Source organism: Cherax quadricarinatus, chromosome 20 (genome assembly GCF_038502225.1).
Source record: "Cherax quadricarinatus isolate ZL_2023a chromosome 20, ASM3850222v1, whole genome shotgun sequence".
Classification (NCBI taxonomy): domain Eukaryota; kingdom Metazoa; phylum Arthropoda; class Malacostraca; order Decapoda; family Parastacidae; genus Cherax; species Cherax quadricarinatus.
Genome location: NC_091311.1, coordinates 23967506 through 23982507, shown reverse-complemented (window position 1 = coordinate 23982507; position 15002 = coordinate 23967506). Strand labels below are relative to the sequence as shown.

At 43.1% G+C, this 15002-nt stretch overlaps 1 protein-coding gene across 1 annotated transcript in view; it reads right to left on the bottom strand.

Moving 5' to 3' along the window:
* LOC128700104 (uncharacterized) overlaps positions 1–1748 on the bottom strand; it is a 62600-nt gene extending 60852 nt beyond the window's left edge. The window contains exons 1-2 of the mRNA XM_053793059.2: positions 1496–1748; positions 904–1350 (exon numbers count right to left, since the gene is read on the bottom strand). Coding sequence (XP_053649034.2) covers positions 904–1350; positions 1496–1571 — 523 coding nt within the window. The 5' untranslated portion in view covers positions 1572–1748. The remainder of the gene's footprint in view (positions 1–903; positions 1351–1495) is intronic.
* Between the last annotated feature and the right edge of the window lie 13254 nt (positions 1749–15002).

Sequence of the window (15002 nt, the reverse complement as noted above, 5' to 3'; positions counted from 1 at the left end):
ACTGGGGGATACCTCTCTCCTATCACTGAAGTACAGGGGAATGAGGTTATGGGATGCTGGGGATACCTCTCTCCTATCACTGAAGTACAGGGGAATGAGGTTATGGGATGCTGGGGATACCTCTCTCCTATCACTGAAGTACAGGGGAATGAGGTTATGGGATGCTGGGGATACCTCTCTCCTATCACTGAAGTACAGGGGAATAAGGTTATGGGATGCTGGGGGATACCTCTCTCCTATCACTGAAGTACAGGGGAATAAGGTTATGGGATACGGGGGATACCTCTCTCCTATCACTGAAGTACAGGGGAATAAGGTTATGGGATACGGGGGATACCTCTCTCCTATCACTGAAGTACAGGGGAATAAGGTTATGGGATACGGGGGATACCTCTCTCCTATCACTGAAGTACAGGGGAATAAAGTTATGGGATACGGGGGATACCTCTCTCAAGAGAGAGCTGGACAGATACCTAAAGTCGGTGCCGGATCAGCCGGGCTGTGGCTCGTACGTCGGACTGCGTGCGGCCAGCAGTAACAGCCTAGTTGATCAGGCCCTGATCCATCGGGAGGCCTGGTCGTGGACCGGGCCGCGGGGGCGTTGATCCCCGGAATAACCTCCAGGTAACCTCCAGGTATCACTGAAGTACAGGGGAATAAGGTTATGGGATACGGGGGATACATCCCTTGGATGGTGCAGCTACCAAAGCACATCCATTTACTATATCTTTTAGGAGTGACAACCAAGATCAGAACTTTACTGCCATAGTTCACAACAACAAATGATGATTCACTGCAAATATTATTGTCAACTGTCTTTAAACTAAAATTTATTTCTGAGCTTAAATATTTTGCAACCCGGAATATATTAAGGCAAACTCTGTACATTCTATGTTACTTTACCTTCTGCAGGATAACGACAAATATTGAAGTTTTCGCCGCCACTTAATTTGAAAACATTGAGATTTGCTTCACTGATGACGCTACGATGACGCAGTGGCAAAGTAATGTTTTTACAAGTGGAAGATGTACACAACTGGAGTGTAAGCACGGTGCTGGACACCATCACCAATAGTTTGGAGGTCTGGCCAGGAAGAAAATGTGTATGAGGAGGCCAGCGTGACTGTAATTCTTCAGTTTCTGTATCTGTTGTCCATGATAATTTCTGCAAAGTATCATTAGTACTAGTGATAATAAGTTTTATGATGCTTTTCTTGTTGGTGTAAACAGTGATGCTTAGTGTCCAGATGTTGTTGTCAGGTCTCACGCCCACACTGGCCGCCCACACACCTTCCTTGGGCGTCAGAGGAAGTGTAATATTGGTCTGCCAGGGTGGTGACTCCTGACAACCTGAAAAACACAGAGATGAAACACAATTACTCAACAAAACTCAGCCTTCCAGCATGAAACACTGACAAGTGTTTTATAAGACGCAATATTTTTGATAGTTAAGGTAAACTATAATAAAATACGAGAGCAAGAAGAACAGACTTGCCTTGTGTCGTCAAAGGTGATAATGCCGTCATTATCAACACCATAATGACACTTATATGCGAATTATTGAGGAACATATTGTAGTGGGTGTACACTGTGGTGGTGGTGGATTTAGACCGTTCTGGTTGTGAGACAGTGGTAGTGATGGGTGTAGACAGTGGTGGTAGTGATGGGTGTAGACAGTGGTGGTAGTGATGGGTGTAGACAGTGGTGGTAGTGATGGGTGTAGACAGTGGTGGTAATGATGGGTGTAGACAGTGTAGTGACGGGTGTAGACAGTGGTGGTATGAGGGGTGTAGTCAGTGGTGGTAGTGATGGGTGTAGACAGTGGTGGTAGTGATGGGTGTAGACAGTGGTGGTAGTGATGGGTGTAGACAGTGGTGGTAGTGATGGGTGTAGACAGTGGTGGTAGTGATGGGTGTAGACAGTGGTGGTAGTGATGGGTGTAGACAGTGGTGGTAGTGATGGGTGTAGACAGTGGTGGTAGTGATGGGTGTAGACAGTGGTGGTAGTGATGGGTGTAGACATGGGTGTAGACAGTAGTGGTAGTGATGGGTGTAGACAGTGGTGGTAGTGATGGGTGTAGACAGTGGTGGTAATGGGTGTAGACAGTGGTGGTAATGATGGGTGTAGACAGTGGTGGTAGTGATGGGTGTAGACAGTGGTGGTAGTGATGGGTGTAGACAGTGGTGGTAGTGATGGGTGTAGACAGTGGTGGTAGTGATGGGTGTAGAGAGTGGTGGTAGTGATGGGTGTAGACAGTGGTGGTAGTGATGGGTGTAGACAGTGGTGGTAGTGATGGGTGTAGACAGTGGTGGTAGTGATGGGTGTAGACAGTGGTGGTAGTGATGGGTGTAGACAGTGGTGGTAGTGATGGGTGTAGACAGTGGTGGTAGTGATGGGTGTAGACAGTGGTGGTAGTGATGGGTGTAGACAGTGGTGGTAGTGATGGGTGTAGACAGTGGTGGTAGTGATGGGTGTAGACAGTGGTGGTAATGGGTGTAGACAGTGGTGGTAATGATGGGTGTAGACAGTGGTGGTAGTGATAGGTGTAGACAGTGGTGGTAGTGATGGGTGTAGACAGTGGTGGTAGTGATGGGTGTAGACAGTGGTGGTAGTGATGGGTGTAGACAGTGGTGGTAGTGATGGGTGTAGACAGTGGTGGTAGTGATGGGTGTAGACAGAGGTGGTAGTGATGGGTGTAGACAGTGGTGGTAATGATGGGTGTAGACAGTGGTGGTAGTGATGGGTGTAGACAGTGGTGGTAATGGGTGTAGACAGTGGTGGTAATGATGGGTGTAGACAGTGGTGGTAGTGATGGGTGTAGACAGTGGTGATAGTGATGGGTATAGACAGTGGTGTTGGTGGTAGTAGGTGTTGACTGTGGTGTTGGTGGTAGTAGGTGTTGACTGTGGTGTTGGTGGTAGTAGGTGTTGACTGTGGTGTTGGTGGTAGTAGGTGTTGACTGTGGTGTTGGTGGTAGTAGGTGTTGACTGTGGTGTTGGTGGTAGTAGGTGTTGACTGTGGTGTTGGTGGTAGTAGGTGTTGACTGTGGTGTTGGTGGTGGTAGGTGTGGACTGTGGTGTTGGTGGTGGTAGGTGTTGACTGTGGTGTTGGTGGTAGTAGGTGTTGACTGTGGTGTTGGTGGTGGTAGGTGTTGACTGTGGTGTTGGTGGTAGTAGGTGTTGACTGTGGTGTTGGTGGTAGTAGGTGTTGACTGTGGTGTTGGTGGTGGTAGGTGTGGACTGTGGTGTTGGTGGTGGTAGGTGTTGACTGTGGTGTTGGTGGTGGTAGGTGTTGACTGTGGTGTTGGTGGTAGTAGGTGTTGACTGTGGTGTTGGTGGTGGTAGGTGTTGACTGTGGTGTTGGTGGTAGTAGGTGTTGACTGTGATGTTGGTGGTGATAGGTGTTGACTGTGGTGTTGGTGGTAGTAGGTGTTGACTGTGGTGTTGGTGGTAGTAGGTGTTGACTGTGGTGTTGGTGGTAGTAGGTGTTGACTATGGTGTTGGTGGTAGTAGGTGTTGACTGTGATGTTGGTGGTGGTAGGTGTTGACTATGGTGTTGGTGGTAGCAGGTGTTGACCGTGGTGTTGGTGGTAGTAGGTGTTGACTGTGGTGTTGGTGGTAGTAGGTGTTGACTGTGGTGTTGGTGGTAGTAGGTGTTGACTGTGGTGTTGGTGGTGGTAGGTGTTGACTATGGTGTTGGTGGTAGTAGGTGTTGACTGTGATGTTGGTGGTGGTAGGTGTTGACTATGGTGTTGGTGGTAGCAGGTGTTGACTGTGGTGTTGGTGGTAGTAGGTGTTGACTGTGGTGTTGGTGGTGGTAGGTGTGGACTGTGGTGTTGGTGGTGGTAGGTGTGGACTGTGGTGTTGGTGGTGGTAGGTGTGGACTATGATGTTTGTGGTGGTAGGTGTGGACTGTGGGGTTGGTGGTGATGGGTGTAGAACGTGATAGTGGGTGTACACCGTGATTGTGGTGGTAGTGAGTGTACACCGTGGTTGTGGTGGTAGTGGGTGTACACCGTGGTTGTGGTGGTAGTGGGTGTACACCGTGGTTGTGGTGGTAGTGGGTGTACACCGTGGTTGTGGTGGTAGTGGGTGTACACCGTGGTTGTGGTGGTAGTGGGTGTAGACCGTGGTTGTGGTGGTAGTGGGTGTAGACCGTGGTTGTGGTGGTAGTGGGTGTAGACCGTGGTTGTGGTGGTAGTGGGTGTAGACCGTGGTTGTGGTGGTAGTGGGTGTAGACCGTGGTTGTGGTGGTAGTGGGTGTACACCGTGGTTGTGGTGGTAGTGGGTGTACACCGTGGTTGTGGTGGTAGTGGGTGTAGACCGTGGTTGTGGTGGTAGTGGGTGTACACCGTGGTTGTGGTGGTAGTGGGTGTAGACCGTGGTTGTGGTGGTAGTGGGTGTAGACCGTGGTTGTGGTGGTAGTGGGTGTACACCGTGGTTGTGGTGGTAGTGGGTGTAGACCGTGGTTGTGGTGGTAGTGGGTGTACACCGTGGTTGTGGTGGTAGTGGGTATAGACTGGTTGTGATGATTGATGGACACTGGAGACAGGTACACCACAACCACCTTCTTTCTCGTCTGTTTCTCAAGAACTGTTGTCTTTCCGTTAGTCGCTGCTTCACTGATGGCGGAAGTGAATGATAGCGACTGATAACACTATTCTGGGAACAAACTTTGACGCCGCTGCTGGTAAATATCATCTTTCTCAAGACAAAGGAGAGGATTTTCACTCTTACTGCTGCTACTTCGCTGAGCACTGTTATGTACTGAAGGCACCGGAACCGTCCAACGTTATCAGTCACATACTTGTTGATACATGTAGTGAGGCCTCAGGAAGCAGCCATTTTTTGCTGTTGTCATTAAAAAATGCAGAATACATGTCCTAACGTATATTCTTCCTACATTCAATACATAGGGTAAATATTTTTGTGTATTTCGGCGACTCATCACCTAGGCTGAGATAACCTGTAGTTCTCTTATAACAACAGGCGCGTCGCCAACACAACCCTCATCCCAGATAAATAATATTTCTAATAACGCTGCTCCAAAACAAGTCTACGTCCCTTCCAACCAGAGCCGCCTCTAAGCTCCCCAGTATAGAAATTCTGGCACCGCAGCCTATAACTAGGCAAAAAAATCACCATCAGTGATGAGAATTCATTGACCTCATCGCTCTAGGGCCGTGAGGTTGTGCTGCGCCTTGCTCCTGCATTCGTCACTCAGCCTTGGTGGAGGACGGACGTTGGCAGTTGAGCTAGCACCTGTTGGTAGCACTGAGTGATTTTCACAAGATGGCGCAGGCTATCAGGCGGAGAATCAACACTGTGTGTATTGAGGTGTTGAAAGGAGCAGTATATCAAACCAATGCCTCTGTTATGCTGCCTGCTATACTACGGGATACCTACTGCATCAGCAAAGACGATCTGTATGGTATTGCCTTAAATGGAGCAACAAGGATATTTGTGAAATTTGTGACGGCTGCGACTTATGACAAGATGGTGGAAAAATACCAAGACGTGTGTATGACGGTTAATCCTGGTCTGGAAGTACGCATGAGGGACGTATCCAAGTATTATACTTGGGTAAAGTTACGGAATGTCCCATTTGAAGCGGATGAAGAAGATATAAAAGCAACATTCAACGAGTATGGTGTTATACATCAGGCAACAGTTGGAAGGTGGTCTGATAATATGTATGGTGGACTGCGTGAGGGCTCCTTTACCCTCAAAATGTCTTTGCGCAAATCTATACCATCATATGTGACTCTGAGTGACTTTAGAATACAGGTATATGTAACATATGCGGGGCAAAGACGAACCTGTAGACTATGTGGAGCCTTTGATCATATAGCAGCAATGTGTCCTCGTCGATCAACACCTGAGAAAAATGGAGAGGGAAAAGGTGTGTGGAAGGAGAGAGAGGTGACGACCCAGTCTACAGGGGAGCATCTTCAAGATCAGAGAACATGGAGTGAAATCGTGGAAGACAATCCGGAAGAATGTGTAACATTACCGGAGGTGTCTCAGGTTATTGAGAATATGCGTTTGGAGGATGAGGTGAGAAGAGAGGATTTGGGTAGTCAGGTTACGGCTACTATAGATAATGTTATTCAAGAATTCTTAGGTAATCAGAATGAGGGCGAGACACTAAGCATGGTGTCAGAAGGGAAACTTATAGGTGAGGAAGGAATTGAAGAGGTGAGTAATGTGGGTGTTGGGGATAAGCAATTAAACAGGATTAGTGAGGTTGTGGTTGAAGTACACAACGTAGATTGTGGAGATGAGGGAATGCACATAGTAGAGGCATCACGTAAGAGAGAGGCAGGGGCTTCTGATAGTGATGATGTCCTCACACCAGCGCAACGAACTGGTAAGAAACTATCAGTGGATGTAAAAAAAAAAATAACAGGGGGGGGAGGAAAGGGGCAGAGGAAAGGTGAGGCAAAAAATGGACAATGCGATCAGAATGTTCAGCAAAAACGTAAGGAAAGGCAAGGATATCGGTCGATTGGTAAGCCCCCGATAGCATTTTTAAGTGTCTAACCTTAAATGTTAACGGCCTAAGGGCTGATGTAAAGCGTAAGATATTTAGTGTTTTTTTAAAGAGACTTGGCATACAAGTAGTATTTTTACAAGAGCATAATTTCAGGTATGGAAGGGATTTGTCGGTAGATGGATATAAAGTTTATGCTGGGTATACTGGGAAGCTTAAGGGAGGTGCTGCAGTTTTAATAGCTGAGACCAGTCCGTTCCAATTGTTACATTGGGAAGAAGGGGGAGATGGGAGAGTAGCGAGGGTGGATGGGACATGGGGTGGGGTACGTGTGTGTTTTGTGAGTGTATACATGCCGGCGGACAGTAATAGACGTGTTAAAGAGGAATTTGTAAGGGACACACTAATTTATCATATGCGGGGTTTACCTGTTTATTCATTATTTGGAGGGGATTGGAATAGTGTGATACGTAGAAAAGATGTGGAGCCGAGGGATGCAGGGTGTGTTCTGGGGGTTCTACGAGATGTTTTAGGGGGAGTTGGCTTAACGGATGTTGTGAGGGGGGAGGGGTGGAACGTGGAGCATACATATGTGAGGAGAGGATACGCGGCACGACTAGATCGTATTTATGCTTCTCCCGGGTTACAGGTGGCTACTACAGAAACTATAAATGTAGTGTTTTCAGATCATAGAGGAGTGGTCGTGGATGTGGGATGGGGAGGTTTACCAAAGCGTTACATGAGTTATTGGAAACTTAATGTGAGATTGTTAGACGAGCAGGAAGACGGTGATAGTTTTGTTGAGTGGTGGACAAAGGAGTGGAACAAGGGGAGAAAAGGAGGTGATATCCTACGATGGTGGGAGGAATATGCCAAACCAGGAATCAAAAATTTTTATATGAGGAAAGGAAAGGAGGTAAGTCAATGGAAATATGGCTTACAGAGATATTTGGAAGGGCTGCTGAAACAGTGCTATGAAGGTTTTAGTGGGGTTTATCCAGTACAAGAGATTGAGGGCATCAAAGCGCAATTAATGGAAATGCAGAATGCAAGATTTGATGGTGAGAGAATGAGAGGTGGATTGGAAGATGTTTTATGGGGAGATAAGCCATCTGCCTGTGTTTTGCGGCGATTAAAGACGCGACAGAAGACAATGACTATGATGAATTTGGACGTACATACGGATGTGGGAGGGTATACGACGGGACAGAGGTTAGTAACTACGGAAAGTATGAGTGGTTATGCTGATAAGTGGTTTGAGATATATATGAGAGGGGGAAACAGAAAGATAGCGGATATGAAGATTTTAGAGAAGGGGATACAGAGCAACCTAGAGTCAGCAGATAGAGCGATGATAGAAGGGCCTATAGATGAAGAGGAAGTGTGGACGGCATTAAAAGGGATGAGTGTCGGGAAAGCACCTGGGATAGATGGAATCCCAAATGAATTTTATTTGAGCAACTGGGATGTAATGAAGGAATTCTTGGTGCAGTTGATGAATGTAATGAAGGATAAGGGAAGCATGAGTCTAACACAAAGGACAGGTGTAGTAGTTATGGTTCCAAAGGGGGAAGTACAGAATAGCATCCTAGATTATAGAGGTTTATCATTAATGTGCGGGGATTATAAATTGTTTGCCAGGGTGTTAGGTAATAGATTGCGTAAAGTAATTGGGAAGGTTATAGATGGGGGACAGATGGGTGTGCCAGGGAGAACAATGTTTAGTGGGCATGGGAGGATAAAAGGTTATATAGAGGAGCGTAGGATGGATGGTGGAGGTGTTCTTGCGTTGGATTGGAAGGCGGCTTATGATTGTGTAGAGAGAGAGACATTATGGATGATTATGAGGAAGATTGGGTTTGGTGAGGAAATCGTGCAGTGGGCGGAAACTTTATATAGAGGTGCAGAAATACGAGTGCAAATTAATGGAAGGGTGGGGAAGATGGTTAGTATGGGTAGGGGGCTGAGGCAGGGATGCCCCATGTCTCAGATCCTATTTGCATGTCTGCAAGACCCATTATATAGGTTGATAAATGTTGGTGTAAGTGAGGGAGAGGTAAGATTTAGGGGTGCTACGGGTATAGTTGGCTATGTAGATGACACGACGGTCTTAGTGGGGGGAGAGGAGGGGTTAAAGAATGTAAGTAGAATTGTTGAAATATTTAGTGGAGCAACAGGTATGAATGTTAATAGTGAGAAGTCGAAATTACTGGAGGTGGGGTCATGGGTGGGAGGGGAACTGGGAAAAAAGTTTGGATGGCAGGTAGTAGAGCAGTTAAAAATTTGTGGAGTATTGTACAGAGGGGCAGCGCAGGAGACTCGAGAGGCAAATTCTAAAAGGGTAGTGCAAAGAGTATTGCTTAGGTTAGGGGGAATAAGAACGAGTGGTTTAACTATACAACAGAGAGTCATTGTAGTTAATACACTCATTTATCCTAAATTGTGGCACGTGGCTGTGGTGTACCCATTGATGGTGAAAGATGTGCGGCAAGTGCAAAGGAAAGTACTGAATTTTATATGGGGATATGGTTGTCATTGGCTGAGGCAAACGGTTGTAATGACACCGCTGGCAAAAGGGGGTTTAGGTTTAATTCCTTTGGGTAGCAGACTGAAGAGCATGTACGTGAAGCATTGTTATCTGAGATTGGGCGGGGAACGTGGTGTCAGAGTGAGAAAAGTGATGGAAGATGTGAGGCGGTGGTGGGGGGGTAGGGAATTAGAGGAGTGTATGAGTATGTTGAGATACTTATTACAGGTAAGAAATCCGGAAAATGTAACGGCGTGTGTTTTGGGGAGGTTGGAAAGGGTTCAAGAGGTGTTGGAAGGGGAGACAGTTTTTCCATTATATAATTGGACACGAATCTGGGGAGACTTCAGTAAGTTACGGGTGAAGTCAAGGGTGAAGGAAACTATGTATAGGTTTTTACATGGGATTTTGCCAACTAAAGTACGACTGTATCAGATGGGAATTTTGAAGTCTCAATGTTGTGTTTTGTGTGGGGGGGAGGAAACAGCATATCATGTGGTGTATTTCTGTGAGCAGATCGAGCGGGCACGTCTATGGTTACGAAGAGTGTTGGATATGGTGGGTGGGAGTGGGTTAGTGGTATTAAGGGCACTGAGTTTGGATATAGAGGGAGTGGGAGATAGTGTGAGGAGGGCCGTCATGTATTTAGTGGTAGATTATGTCTATATATCGTGGGTGATGAGGGAAGTGGGGGGGGAGGAACGAATAAGGGCTTTAGCAGGACACTTCTATAGAACAAAGTGTATAAATGAGGTAGTGTATGGATGTAGATGGGCCAGAGATTTTCCGGTATCGTATAGAGGTATGACTGTGAGAGGGTTGCGCGCATTAGTGTCGTAATGGCTGGGTGGACTGGTCTCTGTAAAAGGGGGGAGGGTAAAATGATTTATATGGATATAGAATATCATGATTATTAAGCATAGTTTCCTGAGAAGCAAGAGGCGGCTTACCAATCGATTAGGGGCTATAATGTTGTATTATTAACCATAGTGCGTGAAAGAGCAAGTCTAAAAATGGCTCTGAAACATGTCATTAAACATCTAGAATTTGATGAACAAGACAATACGTGTTTAATAATATACATTCTTGGTATATGTAATACAAGTGTGTATTTCAATATCCAGTGTAAAGTTATCATATTGTTTGACATTGTTCACTATAGTAAAGCAGTGTTATTATACAAATATTGTCATAAAGTATAATAGTTGTCAGTATTTTAAAAAGTTCATTGAATAGTTTTAAGATGTTGTGGAGTTTGTTTCATGTCGGCTCATAGATAAACGTGTAAGTGTATTGCGCATATGTAATTTCATTTAGTTCTGTGGAGGACCAGCTAAGGCGTCTTTTCTTTATTAACGCATAGTAATGTTTTAAACTAAAAATGAGAATGTATGGAGTATATAATACTGTTAAAGTACATGTTCATCATTGTGGCTTAGCGCAACTTTTTGAGTGTAATAATAACAATTACGTAAATGTTGGGGGGGGGGGGGGGGGGGTGAGTCACTAATAGTGTAAGTGCTTTGTATCATTGTACATTATGTTAGTTATGTAGTTAGGTGCATATCAGAATCATAATGATTAGTTACTTAGTGGGCAGGATCAGAGCCACTGATAATGTCTCTTTTTATATTTATTTATTCACATATATATACGTAACTATCTATGTATATTGTATGAACTGCTTTAAATAAAATATAAAAAATAAGGAACAACCCAAGATACTATGTCCTAGGGTTAAATTATGATGGTTATTTATCTCTGTGTTCAATGAACAATGATATGACGTTGTTCAATATGATGATCTGAGCTAATGGGGGGGGGGGGGGAGTTGAAAGGTCCTAAAAATATTTGTTATTGAATGAGCTTAATAAATGTGTATATTTAGCAATGGGATGCGACGAGGCTCAATAAAGTGATTCGGTATTTTTATACTCTTATGTAAGTTAATGGGCATGTATGACACTGACATAATTCCTGTGAATATAAATTTTCATAAGTCATATAATATTATGTTTCAATTTTTGTACATATGAGAATATGTAATATGTGAGTCCGTGACTATATCATGTGTAATGATCTCATGGATGACCACAATCATAATTATATAAATGGGTTTTAGTGTTAGTCATAATACTAAGTTCAATCTTATGTTGTTTTTTCTAAATATTAATTGTCATGTTGGCATCATCTATGTTTCTTACACTAAAGAGAAATTTTTTATTGTCAACAAGAGTCTATATTCAAGGTTTAAATCATGTTGGTAATTCATCTGAGATCACTGAACAATAGTATGATCTGGGGTGACGGGGGGGGGGGGGTGGCGGGGGCGTTGGGGGGGCTAGGGGGGGGGTGTGGGAGTACGGCTCAAACATATTTTATTACATGTACTTAATTAATGTGTATAATGCTGATAGGATGGGATAATTGAGAATTGTTTTTAATTACTATTGCTTGCACAGTTTTCTTTTGTTTTTGCATAAAGACAATTTACATATATCAGGAGTGTGTAGTGTACTAAGTCACATTATTGTAACTTGAAATGATTTGATTGATGTTGGGTATAATATTGTGTAATGTTGTTCATCACTCACGTGTTGTGGGTTGTACTGAGTCATGTGAAGAGGAAATTTTCTAAAGGCAATGTAAACGAGCAGTGTGTTTTGATTATGAGGACGTAGTTGTTTTTTGTATTATCTGACTCTGTATGCTTTTATTTACTTATTGTAATATGTGTTTTAAATAAAATATAAAAAAAATAAGTAAAGAGGAAAAACATCTGGAAGGGTGCAGATATATAAAGAAATCAAAGAATTAGTGATGGTATGAAAGGAAAGAGTAACATGGTAGCTGGATGGACGTCATGTTGGCTCTACCGCATGCAGTCTCATCATTAATTAATGTTCGCCTCCAAGTGTGTATTGAACCTCACACAGCAGGTATGTGAATTATTATTACGTGAGTAAATTACCTTTGAGATTTACAGGGTATTACCGGAATTATTATAAGCAAATAATTTGGGTGAGAGTAAGTTGGACTTTAATCACAGTAGGCCACTGAACTGTAACTCCCCCAATGCCCATTTCTTCACCACTCTCACAAAAAGCTAGACCTGACATTAAATTAATAATTACAATATTAAAACCAGCTTATCTGATAAATTAAAGCTGTGGACTGTATATGATTAGGCTTGCTAGGTACACAAAAGAAATTGGTATTAACATTTACCATTTAATTACTGGAAGACACATAATGCTGATGGAACACACCCTAACCTTACCCTAGCAGCTAGAATTTACGATTGCCAACGCAAAAACTACTGTACAGTATGGGTAAGCATCACTTAGCTGAGGTGTGCTCCTGGTTGCCGAATTGTAAGCGTTTTCCACACTATCACACTTCTTTAGCATGGGACATTAACACGAGGTCTTATTACAAATTCAGGCAAAAAAAAAAATTGACCTTCGAGAACGCCTGATTACAATGCACAATTCAGTCCAGTGTTCTCACATTAAATTCATTATGACGTCTCTTTCCGCGTCACTTCCCCAGCTCTTCTCCATCTCCCGCATTCGAAATTTCTCGATAGGTCCAAATAGCATCACATTTTAATACACAATTATTATATTATTCATTGATATGTTCTACATTTAGGAAATTATGTAAAAAATTTCCACAGGTAAGGTTGATAGAGTTTGGCCAATTTTCTACGTGATCTTCGTGTGGTAGGCGCTGGGACATATTACCAACGTAATAGATTGATAAGTGCAATAATATATGTTCCTAATATGAATTAATGAGATTAAATATAGTAACCTAGTAGACAGAACAAATTATTTAAAGCGGTCAAATCCACGTAAATTCTTCGGAATTATACAATCCACTAAATAGTCAGTTTTACTGACCTCAATATTCATTTTAAATATAAAAAAAACATATGTTCTTAATCCAGGGTTCCGGAGCTAGTCGGGGAGCTTGAGACTGTGGGCACCAAAGGGGGGGACATTGCTTGTGATCCCAGCATTCCTAAGTCCCACTAAGCCTCCAGGATACATCAACTCTTCTAAGTTGCAATTTAGTTATGTATTAATGAGTTCTCCCGTGAGCGTGTGTGGAAGGTTAATTCAAGATAGTGTTCTCGTGAACCCTCTCCCCCCCCCACATAATTTTGCTCCCGTTGGTCCTTTAAGAGCCAGATGTGATATTGATCCTAATGGTCTCGGTCCTATTGAAACGCAGATGATCAGTTATGATCAAGTAATTTAAACCAATGTGATTTTACAATAATAAAAAGGTAATTTGTTGATGTAGATCTAATAAATGTAATAGTGTATATTGTGTGACTATAAAGAGAAGAGTCCACAATAAAATTTATATGTAATAATGTATATTGTGTGACAAAAAAGAGAGTGGTCCACAATAAAATTAATATTTGATAATGTGTATTATGTGAATATTACTGTAATTGTCTGCGAGATGCTAAGTCCAAATAAGGTAAGGATTTATAATTATGTTACATAATATGCTAAGCCAGAATATTTGGCTAGAATTTATACATAGTAATTTGTATTAATTATAAAAAGAGTCATTGTGTAATAAAGTCAGTGTAAATGGTACATCCTTGGATATTAAAACAATAAAAGCGTCACTTAATGTAAGGAAAAGTTATATAACTAAAGCCTATAATAAATGCAGGGAAATAATGATTAGAACATAAGAACATAAGAAAGAAAGAACACTGCAACAGGCCTACTGACCCATGCGGAGCAGGTCCATGTCCCCCCATATTAGACCAATGACCCTCCCCCCCGATTAGCCCAATGACCCACCCAGTCTGGTCACCTCCACTCAAGGATGGAGCACTGTACCAGACCCAGCAACACAAGCTAGTCAGGTCCAACTCACACTCACCCAAACTCACTCATGTATTTATCTAAACTATTTTTAAAACTACACAACGTTTTAGCCTGAATAACTGTACTCGGGAGTTTGTTCCACTCATCCACAACTCTATTACCAAACCAGTGCTTTCCTATATCCTTCCTGAATCTGAATTTTTCCAACTTGAAACCATTGCTGCGAGTCCTGTCTTGGCTGGAAATTTTCAGCACGCTATTTATATCCCCTTTATTTATTCCTATTTTCCATTGGTGTCTCAACAGCATGAAGAGTCTGCTGAAAAATTGTTCAGAATAACAGGAAATGGAGTTCTTGATCACCCAATATTACGTTCTAGAATAGAAAATATTGAGTTGTAAAGGTATGGCCTTAAAAAATGAAAGAGCGTAAATAATGCTGTTTGCCAGCCTAGTTATGTAAAGAAAATGTCTCTTTCCAAGCTCCCAAAAATGTTTCTATCCACATTTAATTCAGGAGACAGTTGTGAAGAATTCTGGTCCATATTCAAGGTGGATGTACATAATAAAAATGATCTTTCGTGATGTACAAAATTATTTTATCTTAAAGGACAGGTAAGAGGTGATGCTCATATTTTAATGCAAGGTTTTCCAAATGTAGAAAATAGTTACACAGAAGTGGTTTATTTGATGGAGATCAACTTTGGTAATAATTAGAACAGAGTAGGTTGGACCTATACCCGGCCTGGTCTATGACCAGGTCTCGTGCTGGATCAGAGCCTGACTCAACTAGGCTCTTACCGCTGGTTGCACATAAACCGAAGTACGAGCCACAGCCCGGCTGGTCAGGTACCTACTTTAGGTGCCTCTCCAGCGCCTTCTTGAAGACAGCCAGGGGTCTATTGGTAATCCCCCTTATGTATGCTGGTAGGCAGATGAACAGTCTTGGGCCCCTGACAAATTGTGTTATCTCTTAGAGTACTCATAGCGCCCCTGCTTTTCACTGGGGGGATGTTGCATCTTCTGCTTTCATAGGGCGGGGTTTTTGTGAGCATTTCTGGGACTAGTCCCTCTAGGACTTTCCAAGTGTATATGAGTATTATCATGTATCTTTCTCGCACGCGTTT